Source organism: Quercus suber, unplaced genomic scaffold, assembly GCF_002906115.3.
Source record: "Quercus suber isolate HL8 unplaced genomic scaffold, Cork oak 2.0 scaffold_219, whole genome shotgun sequence".
NCBI classification, from domain to species: domain Eukaryota; kingdom Viridiplantae; phylum Streptophyta; class Magnoliopsida; order Fagales; family Fagaceae; genus Quercus; species Quercus suber.
The window spans coordinates 1,032,294-1,051,389 of NW_027069677.1; the positions used below are offsets into that span (position 1 = coordinate 1,032,294).

Below are 19,096 nucleotides of genomic sequence, written 5' to 3' on the forward strand. Positions count from 1 at the left end.
CACTCAATCTCTTCTAAAAAAGAGAGCATTCAATCTAAATTCATTATTAATAAGCACTAGACAACTATAATAAAGATTAATTCAATCACCACTGTGCACCTTTGGTGCGGTGGTCACTCTACAAGTATAAGTGCATGTGAGGTGTGGGGGCAAGGGTCGAGATTCAAGTCTCCAGGAGGGAGTTTTACACACATATACACTTAGATTAGGTTAAAGTAAAATTTCTATCTCATAAGATGAAACAACTTCCGTGAAAAATCAAATAAAAGTGCCCTAATATTTACACAAAAGGCCCATTTTTGACAATATCATGGCAGCAGAAACAACTTTCCTTTAAGCATGATTTACAAACCAATCAATAAAGGAGTTCAAACCTTTTTTTAGTCCTAGCCCTAATATTTTCTATGGCCCAATGTGGACAGGTGAAGGCATTATGGATTGGTTGAATACTTTGAATTACATTCAAAGCATCTCTTACACAGGTTGCTAATTTATTTGGGGAGTTCATCCTTGGGTTTGGTTTAAATCCATCCAACTGTGGTACCCTGTAGCATCTATATACTTAGGGCAATCTCATTTTCAATCTTCCAACAAGTACCTTTTTTTTCTTCTAACAATTCCCTTGATGCTAGAATGGTGTTCCAAAACCACGAGCCATTTTTAACTTCGGGAACTGGCCATAATTTTTCCCTTACATGTACTTGCTAGATAACATTTTTACTAATAATTTATCTACTTTTATTAGTTGGTTCCATACTAAATTACTAAATTTAGTAGTTAAGGCGACATTCATGCATTGCATTGTTCTTAACCCTAGACCTCCTTAGTCCTTAACATTTAGGCCTACATATGTCATCCCAAGCTTTGAGATACATTGTTTTTTTTTTTTTTTTTTTTTTTTTTTTTTTTTTTTTTAAAAAAAAAAAAAAAAAAAAAAAAAAAACTCGAAATTGAATCGATTTTTTACAATTTTATTTATTATTTTCCTTGGAAACTAGGGAAGACATTGTGTATATGTAGTAGTAGCTATTGCTTTGATTAGGTCGGTTCTTCTGGTGGCTTGGGTTAAAGTACAGAATTTTTGATGTAATTTATCTACCACTTCTTCCAAAGTATTCCTTCTAGATCCATTTTTATTGAGAGGCATCTCAAGGTACTTGAAGTTTAATTCCATTGACTTGAGTTTGAAGAATCTTATGATTTGGCAACATAATAGTGGAAATTTACAAATTCACCATTTGGCCCGACGACTCCTTTATATTTAGTCAAATATTCCTACACTTTATTTGCATTGTCCTGGGTATCCTTTACAAAAATAATTAGGTCATCTGCAAATAGCAAATGACTAAACTGTCTAAATCTAAAACAACCATTGCCTAAATTAAAGCCCCTAATAATACTTCTTTCTGATTTCACCTTTCAAAAAAGCCTAGAAAGAACCTCATCACTAAGTATGAAAAGGAAAGGAGGGTAAGGGTCACCTTATCTCATATCTCTTTCAAGATAGATAATTCCGAATGGGGATTCATTAATCAAAATAGAGAAAGTCATAGTTGAAATACTCTTTTTTTTTTTGGGTGTAATTCAGCTTTTATTCATTGAAACAAACACAAATTATAAAGGGGGGTCCCCAAAAAAAAAAAAACCCAGCATAGGGAAACCTCCCTGCTACAGCAACCAAGATACAAAACTAACTACAAAACCAAACCCAAAACAAATGGCAAAGCAAAACATACTAACAACTAAAAAAATACATCATTAAGGCATCCAAACCAACACCTTTAGCACAGTAGCACACCAACGACACAATAGTACTCTGGCAAAACACATCAACATAGGATTTCTAGGATCAAGTTAAAATACTACTTGGATCAATCCCCAATTACAACAGATGGAAGCCAAAACTAACTTCTTGAACTTGGTTCTAAACCTTAGCCTAGCTTTGACATCCTTAATGATGCTTCTCTTTAACTACTCTTCAGTCAAAATTGTTTCTTCATGAACCGTGTCTTTCCTTTGTAGCCAAATGTGGTAGATCGTTGCCCACCACGCAAGTTTGCAAGCTATTACTCTTAGTCCCTTCCCTTTTAACTCTCTAGCCCCCAAGCAATCAAGTTCTCTCACACAAACAGCATTTGAAACTAGACACAACTTCATCATGTCATCCCAAATTCTTCTAGTGAAAGAACATTAAAAGAGAGATGATCTCTACTTTCAAGGCAATTTCTAAAAAAAACACATAAGTTATCACCCAAGTATCTCCACTTGGTCATTCTATCTCGTGTGGACAGCTTGTTGATTACAACTAACTAACCAATAAACGAATTATTTCATGATAGTTAAATGGAACCAAAGCAGCTTCCATCACTCAACTTCGCTAGATTTATCTCTAAGCTCAGCATATGTTGTAGCACAAAAAAACTTCCCAAATTTAGTAACTTGCCAAAGGGCTTTATCCTTATCTTTATGCTCAACATGAAATAGTTGACTCTAAATAGTTAAAAGGGCATCAGATCTAGCAGGCCTCCAATTCCATTTATCATCTTTTAACTCAAAATTTACTTTAGCTTTAGGATTACTTGCAGCATTATAAATGACACGAAAGCTATAACCAAAACCCCAGCAGCATCATAGATACTTTTTTTTTTTTTTTTTTAACCAAAGTGATCCAATCCTTACCAAAACCAAATCTATTTCATATTTTTATGATAAAAGACCACTCAATTTTATCATAATTTTTCTCCATGTCTAACTATAATGTCAAAAATCCTTGCTTGCCTTTCATTTTTCTCTTTGCATGGGTAATCTCTTTAGCAATTATAGTGTTTGTTTTGGATTACCCTTATTGAGACAAAAACTCGTTCTCAAGGGGATATTCATTTTCATGGCTATCAAGGCTATTAAGATGAGATTTATCTCTTTTCTCTATGATGGTTTGGGGAAATCTTAGACATCTCAGATGAAATTCATGTCTCTTCGCATCTTTTTAAGTAATGTTTGTTAATATTTGGCTACTAGTCATTGAGTAGAATAAGTCGACCTAAAAATTATATATAAAAAATTATATTATAGTGATGCTAGCAATATTTAAAAAAAGTAAACTAGTAGTAAAAAAAGAAAAATCGATTAATAGATAGATAGATAGATAGATATAAATATAGATAATAATAATCTAAGTTATAGGTCTATTTTAGCCAATCAAATAAATCTATAAAGTACGAGGGTATACATATAAGTATTAAATTTATATTATTATTATTATTATTATTAATTTTTTTAGAAGAAAGACATCTATTTCATTAAATCAAAGAGGTTTTGATCGACATGAACTATATGAGAAATATCTGATGGTATATCTTCCATTAAACATGTAATATGGGCAATATAAATGCCCATGTAGTGAGAGAGTGTACAACAAAATTCCCTTGATACCGTACATGAGAAAAACTAATACAAGAGAAATGAGAAGCCAAAAGTTTTATGTCTTCAATTAGATGACCATGCAATGCTAAGGATGACTTAGGGTTTATAAGATCTTTAAAAATAATCTTTGAATCACCCTCAACAGTTGCATGCGTGAATTGTAATACCTACTACCAATGCAAATTTCATAGCATTTATGGCTACTAAAGCTTCAACTTGTGCTATACTACATGAGTACATGGGATGGGGATTTGCTAAGATAGAGATGCTATAACTAGACCCTCAGAATCACGAATGACTACCCTAATTCTTGCTTTGTTCTCCTTAGTAAAAATAGCTCCATTGAAATTGACCTTGAAACAATTTGAATCCAGCGGTTTCAATTGAACTTGCCGAGTAGAGCTCGCCTTTGGTTCTCTTGAAACTCTAATTATTTGATTCAAAGGGCAAGCTTCTTGATTCATATGAAGTTAGTTACACCGATTCCAAATAGCCCATACAATTTATTATTATTTGTATAAGAGTTGTTTAACATATTCAACACAAGATGCCATCTTTTTTTATATATATATATATATATATATTCAGGTATATTATTTAAATAAATTATATGACTCGATAATAAAGTCATATAATTAAAAGTATACATAGATATTTATTTCAATAGATTGCACGATTTTGAAGAGATTAGCTAATAGAAAACGAAATTTAATAAAACTAAGGGGAAAGGAAAATAAATAACGAAATTTGTACTCACATAATCTAAATTTTATTGATAAGAGTGAAACGCTAGAAAAGAATAAGAAAGCAGAGGGATTTAAGGAGAAATTTTAGGAGTAAGTAGCAGTAGATGTTCATGAATATGTTGACTTTTTTCTGGCATAATTAGAAAATAATTGATTGAAAGTGGAGATTCAGTAGTTGACTATGTAAAGTACATGGCAGATCTGGCTCCATAAATTAACAAACTAAAAAAAAACACATAAATGGGGGCCTGCGCTGTAGACCACTGAAGAAATTTTATGCAATGAAAAAATATGTTATTGAAGTAGACCCAATTATTGTATCTATCCAAATTATAGTAGATTACAAAGACCTTTAGCAAAATAACCAAAAAAAAAAAAAGAGTAGACTATGAAGACTTCTTGAGGCATACTATTTTCCTTTTTCAGTTTATTGAAAGAAAAAAAGATTCAACTAATGAAATATTTTTGTGATATTAAAAAGAAAAATGGAACGACCAGCTTGAGATTGTGAAAGACTTATCTGAATGTAAATATAATATGATGAAACCCACAATGAGAACCATCATCTATTAAAAAAATATAGAGAAATTCGCATTTCAAACACTAGAATTTAGGGGCCTAAGAAATTAAATTATAGTCATAAAAGTAAAAAATAAAAACCTTTGACTTTCAAAAGTCACAAATTAAATTCTAAGTTTTGGAGTTTAATTGATGAGACATTAATAGTAACATTATTTGTGGTGTCTTATGTCCGTGCTTCGAATCTCATCTCCCCTTTCCTCTTTATTTATTTAAAAAAAACCATAAGTTTCAAAAAAAAAAAAAAATTAAACAAAATGAAGTCTAGTTTGTTAATTTTTTTTTTGAAACTTTAAGGTTGAATTTATTACTTATAAAACTATAAGGTTTAATTTTTTTTTTCTTTAAACTCGTTGTTTAATCTCTTACTTTTGAACTTTTTCTCAATTTTTTTTTGAAGTTATATGGTCTAATTTGTTACCCTCCCTAAACTATAAATTTTAATTTTTTTCCTAAAAAATAACAATACCTATTAAATTAGGATTGTTCTTTTTTTTTTTTTTAGGCCAAATTAGGATTATTCTTAATGGTTCAAGAAAAAAGAGAGTTTTTACTTAATTAATGATAGAAAAATGACTTATAACATAACTTTTGAGTATAGTTCGTGGTATACTTTTATGTTATAATCTATTTCTTCTTTCCTGTGACTATGTTTGTTTGCGTTTCCAACAAAAAAAGAGAGTTCTTCTTTTTAAATATATAATTAAATTAGGTAAATATAAATATAAATACGCATAGATTAGATTTCTTCTTGCATCTTTTTTATTCCTTTTCTTGATTGCCATTTGTTGAGTGGTTTTTTTTTTTTTTTTTATATATATTATTTTGCTATAAATATTTTAGATTTGTTGGGTGTTGACATCTTTTTCGTCAAGCTAACTTTCAAATAAAAATGTTAAAGTTGTTACAAAAGTTTTGTAATTGATATAATAATGAATATGATTGATATCAATTTAATAAGATAATTAATAATTTTTTGAATACTTTTATAATTAATGATACATAAGTTTGTCAAATAAAAAATGTTAAAATTATTACGAAAGTCTTGTAATTGACGTAACAATAAATATGATTTGTACCAGTTTAACACGATAATAAACAATTATTTGAATTATTTTTTTATTATAACAAAGACACATCAGTTTGTAGTATCACTCTTGCAAATATATTTCTAAATTTAGTTTTTTCTTTTCTTTTCTGGTAATGAAATTATGGTAAAACTATGGTCAAAATTTTTATTTTTCTTTTAAATGTTGTCCCCACTGCATCCCCACCTATCCAATTTCATTGATGAGCATGATGATGGGGTTAGTGCTTATTTATTGACTCCAACAGCAGCAATAGCAACCAATCATTCACTAACAAAATATTATAAACTATTAACAAAAAACAATTAAAAGGTACCAAACCCATGTATGAACAGTCTCTCAACTCTCAAGTCTACTTCTCAACGTAATATATATATATATATATGTTTTTTCTTTTTCCATTTATTTATTTATTTTGGGTTTGCCATGGTTTCTTTTTATAGTTTTTACCCTCCCAAACCATTTGAAAACCCCAAGAAAGAGACCCTCCTTGATGAACTCAACTTTGATTCTTCGTCATCAGACCAAATCCCAATTTTTTTAGTATTTTATAATTTATAAATATGTTTCAAACCAAACCCACATTTTCTCTTTTCTTCTCTTCTCTTCGTTTCTTTGCTCTTGTCTTCTCTCCCCATATGGTCAAAACACACACTCCAACTCTCAATCTTTGATTTCTTAATTAAAAAAAAAAAAAAAAATCTTTTTAAAATTTTTTCTTGGAATGCTCTCTTAGTTTTTATTTTTGGGTCTTAAATTTTTTTTTTCCTTGCACAGTTTGTTGTGTAATTATATATGTCTGCATGACTCAATCATATGATATGGGTATTGCTTTCTCTTTATTTGGATATTTGTCAGATTCCACAAAAAAAGATAATCTTGAAATGGGTTTGTGCCTTTGTTTGATTCTGATGTGTTCCATTCACTGATTCACTGTCCTTGGCGCTTCTAGATCTGTTTGCGGCTCTGCTCGATCCACTGCTTTTCTTTTTTCTTGCTTTACCATTACCCACAAGGTCAGATCATGGCAAATATATATAAATTTTTTTTCTTCTTCTTTCGAAGTTTATAGTTGTTGCTTTGTTTCTCTACTTTCAGCTTCCTATTTCTAGTTGATGAGAGAATTTAGTTGCTTTGAACTATTTAGTGATGCACAAAAGAGTTGGCTTTTGTGTTGTACACTAGTTCTATGAAAAACAAAACACAATAGGGTCTCTCTCTACTGTTTAATGCTTTGAGTCTGAGAACTTGATGATGCATAGGCACCAGAATAACAATAAGGTGGTTGGGGGTTTACTGGGTTTTTGCCAATTAGGCTGAATTCTTTGATTCTTCTATATTTGGTCATGGTGCATAGTTACATAAACCCTCCATCTCAGAGGTATATGATATAAGTCCTGAGAGTGTGTTCTAAGTAATGGGTAACGGCACTTCTCGTGTTGTTGGTTGTTTTGTGCCATTTAGTGGGAAAAATGGTGTTGATATAGAGTTCTTAGACCCACTAGATGAAGGATTAGGCCATTCCTTCTGTTATGTTAGGCCATCAATTTTTGAATCTCCTGCCATTACCCCTTCAAACTCTGAAAGGTATACTGTTGATTCAAGTACTCTTGATTCGGAAACGTTAAGTGGGTCGTTTAGACATGACATGATAGATGATCCCTCGGGGTTTCATAGACCAATCAAGAGCATCCCGGAAACCACATTTAAAACCATTTCGGGTGCTTCAGTCAGTGCCAATGTTTCTACAGCTCGGACTGGTAACCAGAGTGCACTGTTTTCCAGTGATGTCCAAGAGCCTGCTGCATCATTTGATTGCACCTCCTCATTTGCTGCAATCCCTTTGCAGCCTGTACCTCATTGCTCTGGACCATTGAATGGGTTCATGTCTGGACCTCTTGAGAGAGGTTTTGCTTCAGGCCCTTTGGAAAGGGGAGGTGGTTTCATGTCTGGGCCAATTGAGAAGGGAGTAATGTCTGGTCCACTTGATACTACTGATAAATCTAACTTCTCTGCACCGCTTGCACATGTTCATCGAAGACCAGGCCTCCAGCGTCTCATGAGGAGTGTGAGTGGGCCAATGAAGAGTGCTTTCTCCCGGACCTTCTCAAAACATTCTGTTGGGCCTGGTTGGATGCAACGGTTTTTCTTGCACCCAGTGTCTCAATTGGCCTGGCATCCCAAGGAGCCAAAGTTTCGACCAGATGCCTCGCGAAACTGTCCTGAAGGAGGCCCATCGGAAGGGGAGTACAGATGTACTCAAAACTTGCAATGGGCTCATGGAAAGGCTGGTGAAGATAGGGTTCAAGTTGTGCTTTCTGAAGAACAAGGATGGTTGTTTATTGGGATATATGATGGTTTTAGTGGGCCAGATGCTCCAGATTTTCTGATGAGCCATCTTTATAAAGCTATAGACATAGAACTGGAAGGACTGCTTTGGGATTATGAAGATAAACCTCTTAATGATCCTTTGAAACCTGAACTCCATAGCACTGGAAATACAGAATTGGCTTCAGAGCTCTGCAAGGAGGACCAGCTGAATCCTTCTAGTAGTGGACTTTCTTGTAGTTTAGAGGAATCATGTATCCCAGGAATTGTTAGAGGTCAATCTTCTAACTTTGAAATAGTTGAGGAAAATGAGGAAGTTCGGATCAGTGTTGAACCCAATTGTGAAAAGCCCAGCATCTCAGGAATACCAGCTACTTCTGTTCCAATTGCAAATTTGACAGGTCAAGGCAGAAAAAGCATGCGGCTCTATGAGCTACTTCAGATGGAACCTTGGGATGGGCAAGATTCTATGTTAATCTCGGAGGTTGGGAACCGAAAAAAGGTTTCACGGGATTGTCAATCGAGCCAAGAAACTTTGGATTCTAGGGAAACCTTACAAGAAGATCAAGTAAGATCTTGCGTTCGGGGTGAAGATCCCACTACGTCAGGTGAGGATCAAGCAGTTAGGGTTGATTCCATTAATCATGGTGCTGTCACTGCTCTTTCTGGTTCAAGACAGAGGCAGAATACTAGAAAGTCATTAATCAGTTCAAAGATTAGAAAAATGTATCGGAAGCAAAAGTCCCTGCGTAAGAAACTTTTTCCCTGGAGTTATGATTGGCACAGAGAGGAGACTTGTGTTGATGAGAGAATGATTGAACCCTCGGGACCTATTAGGAGATGCAAATATGGTGTTATTGATCACGATGCGGTTTTAAGAGCAATGGCTCGAGCTCTTGAGAGGACTGAAGAGGCTTACATGGAAATGGTGGAAAAGGCTCATGACAAAAACCCAGAGCTTGCTTTGATGGGTTCATGTGTTCTAGTGATGTTAATGAAGGATCAAGATGTGTATGTCATGAACCTGGGGATAGCCGTGTGATCTTGGCTCAAGAAAGACCAAATGACCGTTATCCTAATCCAAGTTTTTTGAAAGATGATGCGAGGCATGGGAATAGATCCAGGGAGTCATTAGTGCGCATGGAGCTGGACAGAATATCAGAGGACTCTCCAATGCATAATCAGCACAGTCAGGTTAGCAAGTTAAATAAAAACAGGGAGATTTCGATGTGCAGATTAAAGATGAAAGCAGTTCAGCTTTCCACTGATCACAGCACAAGTGTTGAACAGGTGTGTTTCCAGTTTTGTTAATGGTTCAATATGATTGTTTTTACTTGCCTTTTTTCTAATGAATTTATATTATTTTGGTTTGTGGATTCTGTCTTTGATGTTTCTCAAGTACTCTTTTTTTCTTTGTGATTTTGTAAATTATAGAATAGTGCCAATGGCTTGGGCCAATTGGCATCTCCATCACCCATAAGTATGGGGTGGTGGGTTAGGCTGGGGGTTAGAGTTTCCTTAGTTGTGCGAGTAAATTACTCTGCAAATGAAAAAAAAGGGACAAAAATCTAAAACTGTGCTTTGTGCCTGTCCTCATTTGTGTTTCTTCATTTGAATGTCACATTTATAGAACTTATGGACTATGGCTACCAAAATGTCCTTTCCATATTACGCTTACATTTTTTGGTTCTGTTATACTGGGAAAAAAAAACATATTTCTTGTAAATTATTGCCATTTTGGTGCGTGTCTTGAATTTAATTTCTAGTTTCTATGTACTTTACATGTGATCATGAAATACTTGTCATGCACTGTAACAGTAATTAGTCATTTGGTGAAAGAACAGTAGTAGTCATTGCACAGTAATTGAAACTAAATGGCAGAATTTTGCTGCCAAATCCATGCCAAATGGTGGTTTAACCAACCAGTTGTCTGGAGTTTTGTTCATAAATTGAGATAAACTTCATGTGTAACCTGCTTTCATATAGTTTTTTTTTTTTTTTTTGGGGGGGGGGGGTGGGGGGTGGGGGAGGAATTAGATTAAATTTAAATAAATGGTATATACCTAAACCCAGAAATGGATTGAGGAAGAAAAATTGTGATGAAATTTTGTTATTCTGTACCAACAATTTGTGCTCTTTTATTGCCTGCTGCAGGAAGTAATTAGAATTAGGGCAGAACATCCAGATGACAACCATGCTGTATTCAATGACCGAGTGAAGGGGCAATTGAAGGTCACCAGAGCATTTGGTGCTGGTTTCCTGAAGAGGGTCAGTTGCTCTTGTAAATTTGACGTATTTAAAAAGTTGTTTCTTAGCTGCAGAACTTCTTAGGAAGTTTATTTCTTTGAACATTTCAGCACAAATTCAGCTATATGATGGATATGTTATGTCTGTGTACCTTTTGTACTTACGCTTGGCTAACTGATAAGGTTGCTAGATACGTGAAAATAGAGAATGAAATGCAACTGCAGGGAAACATGCGTATATTATATTATAATTTTTTGGTTATGTGTCAAATAATGATTGCTGGTTTAAATATTCTGGCAACATGATTATTTTTCCCAAGTTTATCACTAGGTTTTCTGAATAGAAACTGATCATGCTTGCTTTGTACCTGTTGTACACTTTGGGCTCTATCTTTGACAGTGCTAGAACTATTATTGGTAAGGATCACACAAGCATTAGATAAATTACATGGTACTTGCATGTTTTATAATGTTATTATCTGTATTTGACCTCATGTTGGATGGTTTACTCTTGCTGACCCCAATTTAATTGAGATTTAGGCATAGTTGAGTTGAGTTAGACAGTTCACTCTTGTTTGCTTCAATATGGATTGTGTTTTCTACCAAGCGCTACTCTGCTTATAATGCATCTTAATGTAATATGTGACCACAATAAAGTTGAGATCAAGTAACTCTAAGTGGTCGACAAAAACCACTGTGCATCCTGTTATCTGTGGCTGCCTGAAAGAAGTGTCATTGATGTCTAACTTTGACTGTATGTTTACAGCCCATTTATTTTAGATTTATTTTTGTGTCATTGCATTGATTTATAATTGAGGGAAAAATTTTAATATTTTCACTTGTTGGATGCAGCCAAATTGTAATGAAGCTCTGTTGGAGATGTTTCGGATTGATTATGTGGGAACTGTTCCTTATGTCAGCTGCATTCCTTCCATTCGTCACCATCGACTGTCTTCAAGTGATCGATTTCTGGTTCTCTCTTCTGATGGACTTTACCAGTACTTTAGCAATGAAGAGGTAATTGCCCATGTAACTTGGTTCATGGAAAATGTTCCTGAAGGTGATCCTGCTCAGTACCTCATTGCAGAGCTTCTCTTCCGTGCTGCCAAAAAGAATGGTCAGTTGATTAACATTAACTAACTAGTCCTTGTATTTTTTTAGCAGTTCATGAAAGCTTAAATTGAATCACACTTGTTGAAAAGAAAAATGAAAAAGAAAAACCTTCAATGCGATGAGAGGAGTAGAATTTACACTCTTTCAGCTTAGCATGCACAAGGGAACACCTTGCCTTTGTATGTTCCAGCAAGCACAGTTTCGGGCTGAAGTAGTGGCTAATTTCTGACACAGCCTGATAATTTGTTAGATTATTTTGGAAAGGTTCAAAGCCAGTTTAGAGAAAGTTGATGTTATTGTGAATGATATTTCCTCAGATTGAGGTGCTTTTGTATATTTGCTGCAGGAACTTTTGTTTTACAGATTGAGGACTAATTGGGGAAAACACCATGAAAGAGAATTTTTATGGAAGAATGGTACTAATTGATATTTGATCGTATTAGCTTTCTTATTCTTATGAATGCTTCTTGATGATTGTAGGAATGGATTTTCATGAATTGCTGGATATTCCTCAAGGGGATCGACGTAAATATCATGATGATGTTTCTGTTATGGTGGTTTCACTGGAGGGAAGGATCTGGAGATCATCTGGATAATTGTTTCACATTTACTTTTTTTTTTTTGGTTCCTCTCTCGGCTAGGCTTTTTTCACATTTGCACATTGCATCAACAATGTCACAATTTTCGGGCAAGGGGTAAATCATTAATGCATTCAGAATCTGAATCAGAGTCTCAACTTTTTGAGATAGAAGTTTTTTTTTTCCTCCTTTATGTTTAAGATTGGTATACATAAGGCAGGATGATCTAACCATGTTGCTAAAAGGCTGTCATAGATTTTCACCATTCAAGGATACTGTATACTTCATATTCATCTTAATGATACTTGGACGGTGGTTGGGCATTGACCAAGAAGCCATGAATACATGGTTGTTGCCTGGCTTAATTTCACTTCACCTTCACTACATGTACACTTCAGTTCTTCATTCTGTTTAAAAATTTTTCTGATTGTACTTCAAATCAATTTGATTTGCCAATTAAAACAGTCTGGAAAGAATATGGCTAGAAGATTGGTAAACAGTCTTTATTACCTTAAGTACTCAGAATTATTTTCGTGGAAATTAAGACCAGAATGTGCAGTTAAAATAATGCCATTGATGGGTTCTCTCTCATTCACTGTCTCTCTCTCATTAGTGTTAATCCATACTAGGAAGGAAATTTTCACCTATATTTTATGTTATTCATCTTTTTCTTTTATATTAAATGTATATATCCTCAGGACCTATTATGAAATATTCATGCATTGTTTATTAATTTGGAGACCGTAAAACAGAAGGGTGCTTTTCCTAACATCTTTCTCAGATGTTGACATCTATGTGGGCTTTCCATGGAACAACTTTTGTTAATTGACTCATGAGGTGTAGTAATTTGGTGAAAGACACTGCTTTGCCTATACAGCCTTTTTCCTATTATCTGTTTTGGCATCTGGCCCCTTTTCTTTTTGGGTAAGTAATCAAATTGCATGGATTGCCTCTTCAATTTCCATTAGTAATGCTACTATATTCTCCAGTAAATTGTGGTATTAAAAAAAAAAAAAAAAAAAACTTCAGTAATGTAAAACAATGTCATTGCCACAGTAATTTGAACCACTCTACTCTTTTTTTTTTTGGCTGAATCACTCTTACTCTAGATGCAAAACATTATGATTAGGCAAGAAGCAAGTTCTATTAGTTTGTCTTCTACATAAAGAATAACTGCAGATTACTTTATCTGAAGATTGTATTATTACTTCTCTTTTCGAGCTGAACCTACAAGGCTACAACACAAGATGCAAACAGCTTGACCATCCAACTACTGCTGAACGGAAGCTTGTTAACCAACTCTGCACGTTTCAATTATACACGAAGTCAACTTTTTCGGTGAAAATCACACACCAATTACTCTAGAGACAAAAAAATTTCGCAAAAAAATTCACAGCATGGTATGTAAAATTTTGGTGAAAGTTTGTGAACAACTTTAATTTATGGCTTTTGATGCAACTTTGACGTGGTTGATAGTGAGTGGTGGAGAAAAAATAATTAATATATATATATATATATAGAGCTTTTGATGCAATTTTAATGCGGTTGACAGTAAGTAATGAAGAAAAAATAAAACAATAATTTACTATAACGTCAAAGTTAAACAAAAGTTATGATATTAAAACTAAAAGAACTTGTTAAAAGTTAAACAAAATTTATGATACTAAAACTAAAAAAACTTAAAAAAGTAACGTTAGTAATGAGATTGGATGAAAAGTAATAAAATTTTATTCATTTTAAGTGTTACGAAAAATGTGGTGTTTTTTTTTTTAATTGTTACTCTTCAAGCAAAGTAAATTTTTGTTCGAGTAAGTTGGAAGAGAAAATTCATAGTACAACGAAAGTAAGAGCTAACCAAGCGGTAGTGGTGCTGTCCCATCCAAAGGGCCCATTCCTCCAAGGTAAGTTGAATTAGATTTGGTGAATGCTGCAAATGTTTACTACTAGGTCTATATGTCTGGGCCAAAAAAAAAATTGCCTCTTTTGACTGTACGGACGTGGCCTCACCTCATTGAATTGGCTATTTGGGTTTGTCACTTTGGAAACTTCTCTCTTGGGTAGCAAGTTTACTCTTCTATAAACCCAGCAGGCAGTTGGCTGTGTCCTTTAATTTGTCTAGTTTAACTTACGTATATAAACCTTAACATGCATTTATGTCACTTTCTTTTCCATCAATTAATATTTTTGTCCCCATAATAAAATAAAGGTAATCAGAATGGCTATCCACTCGAGTTGCTTGAAATTAAAGTTGAAATCCTTATTATTCTCTGCTTAAGCATTACATTATACTCTCTTTCTTTCTATCTATTACCACACTTTGTTTACATGTATGATGTGTGTATAAATAAGCAGCTGGCCCTCCATTCTCCATATTCAATCCAAACCAAACATTCCACTCTTTTCTTAGTTTCACTACTATATCAGTCTCTGTTTATTTGGTATTAACCATTGCCACCTCTTAAAATTCCAAACATGGTGGCAAAAGTTCTTGCATATCTGATCCTCTTTGCTGCAATCTCTAGCACTGTCACATCCGATCCTGACACCCTTCAGGATCTCTGCGTCGCTGCTCCTTCTTCAGGTATAGTTAATGTTGCTTTTGGTATCACTCACTCAATGGATTAGACAAATCAAAATATTCTCTCTCTCTAATTAATGTAAAAGTCCATACATTGTTAGATTTAGGAAATAAAATCTTAACTAGGAAATGAATTCCTGTTCCCCAAATCTTGTGGTTGTTTATTTATAGTTTATACATCATTGACTTGTTGATTAAATGTACATTTTGGTGTATGTATGCATTATATAATAGGGGTAAAGGTGAACGGGTTTGCATGCAAGGAAGAGGCAAATATTACAGCAGCTGATTTCTTCTTTGACGGCCTAGCTAAGCCAGGAGTTGTTAACAGCTCAGTTGGATCACTTGTTACAGCGGCCAATGTGGACAAGATTCCAGGCCTTAACACTCTAGGTGTTTCACTGTCCCGTATTGACTATGCACCTGGTGGCCTTAACCCACCTCACACTCACCCTCGCGCCACTGAGATTGTGTTTGTGTTAGAGGGAGAATTGGATGTTGGGTTCATCACTACAGCAAACAAGCTCATCACCAAGACCATCAAGAAAGGTGACATCTATGTGTTCCCAAAAGCTCTTGTTCACTATCAGAAAAACAATGGTGACAAGGCTGCTTCTGTGATCTCTGCCTTTAATAGCCAATTGCCTGGCACTCAATCCATTGCTGCTACACTTTTTACGGCAACACCAGCCGTGCCAGACGACGTTTTAACTAAGGCCTTTCAGGTTGGTACCAAGGAGATTGACAAAATCAAATCAAAGCTTGCTCCCAAGAAGAGTTAGAGCTCACATAATTTGCTCCCAGAAATTGTTTGCTCTACTTTTTTTTTTCCCTCAAAAATAATATCTATATGTGAGTCTTAAAATGGTACTCTGTAATAAACTAATAATTTGAGAAAAGCTGTTCATTTGTAACGATGTGCAATGCTAGCTAGAATGGAAATTATCAAATCCAAGACCAAAGAAACTATATGGATTTAGCATACAAGGAGTTTAATCCATTTTCTTCAGGTTTGCCATGATTTGATATTCAAATCAATAATTGTTTTTTAAGGTCTGAACAAGCATTCGACATTGTTGCGTACAGCACGGGCGAATTCTAATTATATAATTTGGGAGTGATTGGTTGAATGATAACTAGTCTGAAGTCGCTTATCAAAAAAACTTGTCTGAAGTTTGGTAGAACAACTTAAGAGAATGGAGTCGGTTAAAACATCAATTTATGGTAGGTAAAGACGTAGAAGTGTAAAAGCATTATGTGTTGCTGTCAGCAAGAACCCCTTTTTTATTTTCTATTTTCTTGGCTTAGCATTGCAAAAAAATAGAAAGCCACAAAGAACTTGACGGATAAAAGTTGTTACACACAATTTGTCTACACTTTTTTTTAAGGACTAATATTATGAGTTGAAAACACGATTTTAACTTGAAATTGTGTCATTAATTCACAATTTCAGTTCAAAAAAAGTGTGTAACAAACACTACCCTTTAATCTATACGTACGAACTGCAGTACGAGAACCCAAAATAAATCAGTTTAATGGACTTCTAGTGGGAGATAGTAGTAGGCTAATAGCTAGGAAACAAATTTGTTCTTTTGTTTTTTTTTTCCCCCAAGAATGTTACACAAATAACTCTACCACATATAGCTTATGTGTGTGTAAAATATTCAGTTATTATGATTTATTATCTTGTTTATTATCCTTACTTTATTTAATTACAATTTTTAAAAATCTCATTTTATGTATAATTATTTAAATACCACTTAAATCCCACTTATTAAAGGGATGTCACCTTTAAAAATAAACTAAAATAAGATGTCCTAAAAAAAAAAGAGTGAAATATAATATAAAATCATTCACATCTAGTTGTTTAAAGGTTTTTTTAATCAAATTATATCTAGTCATGAAAAATAACCACTGCATCCAACTAGCTAACATCCTTTAATTTTTTCAAAAAAGTTCCAATGCATGTCTATAGTAGGGATAGCAAAAATGCTCCACATATTGCCTATACAGGTTTTTCCCATCTCAAAGAAGTTATTTGTAGAGACATGTTTTGCTTACCCTACCCCAAATTAATGTATATATATGAGTTAAAATATATCTTTTATGTGCATATTTTATTTCTTTAATACATATTCTATTACCATTAGACAAAACACTAGTTTTTTTTTCCTTTATTTTTTAACATTTTCACTTCCAACCTGTCTTGCTCCCACCTTGAACGGGTTTTTTCTTGCCTTAAAGAGAGGACGGGGAAGGGCTAGGGCACTCTTGAGCCAATCTCGCCCATACCATGTTGCCATACCTACTCTATAGAGGCCAATATCATGCGCTTTCCATTTATTTTTATTTCACTCAATCTATACTTAAAATGTTGTCTATTGAGATGGTGGATTTGGATGTTTTAAATGTAAGGGTTAAAATCCCCTTCCCATTGTAACTATTGAATTATCTAGAGAGAAAAAAAGAATAAGCAAATAAATTGATAATAATATTTTAATAAAAAATACATAAAATGTGAAAAGTGAGAAACAAAATACATTTCAAAAGTGAGTAATTAAAAGAAAAATTCCAAAAATACAACAAGATCTCACAACATTTTTATTTTGAATTATGGTGGGTTCAAGTATAATCTTATTTTATTTTGACTTATGATTAGTTGATAAATCAGCTTGTTGTGAAAAATGTTGTAAGATTTTATTATATCCACAGAAGAAATCATAATTAAAAAAAAAAGGATATTTTATTTTAAAATTTAAGAATGAGTCATAAATGGTTTTAGAGGAAGGAGACCCAAGAGTCTTGAGATAAATCATTAATCTGTAATCATTACTACTAGCTAGCTAGGCATTTAGAAAAATAAAAGAGGGGGAGAGGGGCCCCCCCCCCCCCCCTGTAACACCCTATCAACTATTAGCCCAATCACATATAACCAACCAAATTATTAAAATGCACGATTGACCTCCTAATTTTGTAAATACATTTCACTTAAAAAACCAATTTACCCATTAGTTATTTGTTTTGAAGAGAGACATAAATTTGTCTTTTAGTACTAAATTCCATAAAATTTAATACCAAAACAAATGGTAAAGAGGATACTAAAATAGAGTTATAATTTTGGGATTAATCATGCATTTCGAACTTTTGATAGTTAGGGATCAAGTGTAATTTAGGTGATAGTTTAGGGTATGATATAAGGGTCATCAAATAGCCCATGACCCATGGCCCGACCCAAAAACCCGGCAGCCCATCAGGTTAATGGGTAGCCCGGCCCGTTATTATTGAGGCTCATGGGTAGCCCACTAGCCCAGTGGGTTAGGCCGTGGGCTAGTTTTTATGCCCATGGGCACCCAGTTAAAGACAAAATGGGCATTGCCCAAAAAAGAAGAAGTATATTAGTAGATTTCTAGACAACAAGTTAGAAACAATCAACTAAAAGAACAACACAGAGAGCTAATCCCCTTAAGGGAAACAAGATGCCGTTGTGAAGCATTTTTTAATCACTTTGATACTATGTGTTATAAACATAATTAGGAAGCCACAAATGACAGCTACAGGACTATTAAATCTGTTATTTTATTTGAAAAATTCTACATAAATTTTCACTTCAATTTTAATCTGTCTCTCCTCATGCATTAATCTTAGAAAAACACAAAAGGGAAGGTGGGTCATGGGTTCAAAACTCACTGGTTGCATGTGTAAACTTATCACTTAGAAAAAGAAGATATATATATATATATATATATCAGTTGACTGGCAGAATTAGATCAATAAATTTACGGCTCTGAAATAACAGTTACAAAGTTTCATACACATACATACACAAATAATATAGCATTATAGAGTTGAAAAGGCTCTTTCTATCCTAATTGAAAACAAGAGTCCCAATAGAAGATGAGTGTAATGCGTTTGACATCCTCTTTTTACAATAAGCTTTTTAGTAAAGTAGTGAGGACTGTAAAAGTGATTCCTCTCAAACTCAGAGCCCTATTCTTACAGGCTTACAGTTACCAACATCAGTCAACCTTCCCAAAATAGCTTCAATTCAAGAACTTATATTCACTTTTAGTCAGCCACAGCCAATTCTTTTTTTTAAATAATTTTTATAGAAAAAACCCAATTAAATTTCGGATTAAATTCTATAATTGGGTTTTTTAATCCGAATTTAAAAAACCCAATTAAGTCATCAATTTCGGATTAAATTCTTTAATTGTATCAATTTAATCCAATAGCCTAGCCTGTTAAAGACAAAATGGGCATTGCCCATGGGCAGGGTCATGAGTTGGGGTTTTCTCTTTCGGCCCAGCCCGACCCGGCCCATTAACTAGTTAATAGCTCATTATGGTCAGCCCATTGTGCCTTTGGGTCAAGTAAAAATGGGCCGGGCCAGCCCGACCTAACCCATTGACGACCCTTA

General features: G+C 33.9%; 2 protein-coding genes across 2 annotated transcripts; both read left to right on the plus strand.

The window, feature by feature from the left end:
* The first annotated feature begins 6,232 nt into the window (after positions 1 to 6,232).
* LOC112022419 (protein phosphatase 2C 32) lies at positions 6,233 to 12,485 on the plus strand. The gene is given in 5 exon segments (XM_024055013.2): positions 6,233 to 9,186; positions 9,189 to 9,454; positions 10,319 to 10,432; positions 11,263 to 11,527; positions 12,004 to 12,485. Coding segments are annotated over 5 exon segments (2,694 nt in total). The 5' UTR covers positions 6,233 to 7,253; the 3' UTR covers positions 12,120 to 12,485.
* A 1,880-nt stretch (positions 12,486 to 14,365) lies between these two features.
* On the plus strand, positions 14,366 to 15,593 carry LOC112022422 (germin-like protein subfamily 2 member 4). The gene is made up of 2 exons (XM_024055017.2): positions 14,366 to 14,682; positions 14,914 to 15,593. Exons 1-2 carry the CDS (start codon positions 14,574 to 14,576, stop codon positions 15,459 to 15,461), a joined length of 657 nt encoding a protein of 218 aa, XP_023910785.1. The 5' UTR covers positions 14,366 to 14,573; the 3' UTR covers positions 15,462 to 15,593.
* The last annotated feature ends 3,503 nt before the right edge of the window (positions 15,594 to 19,096 follow it).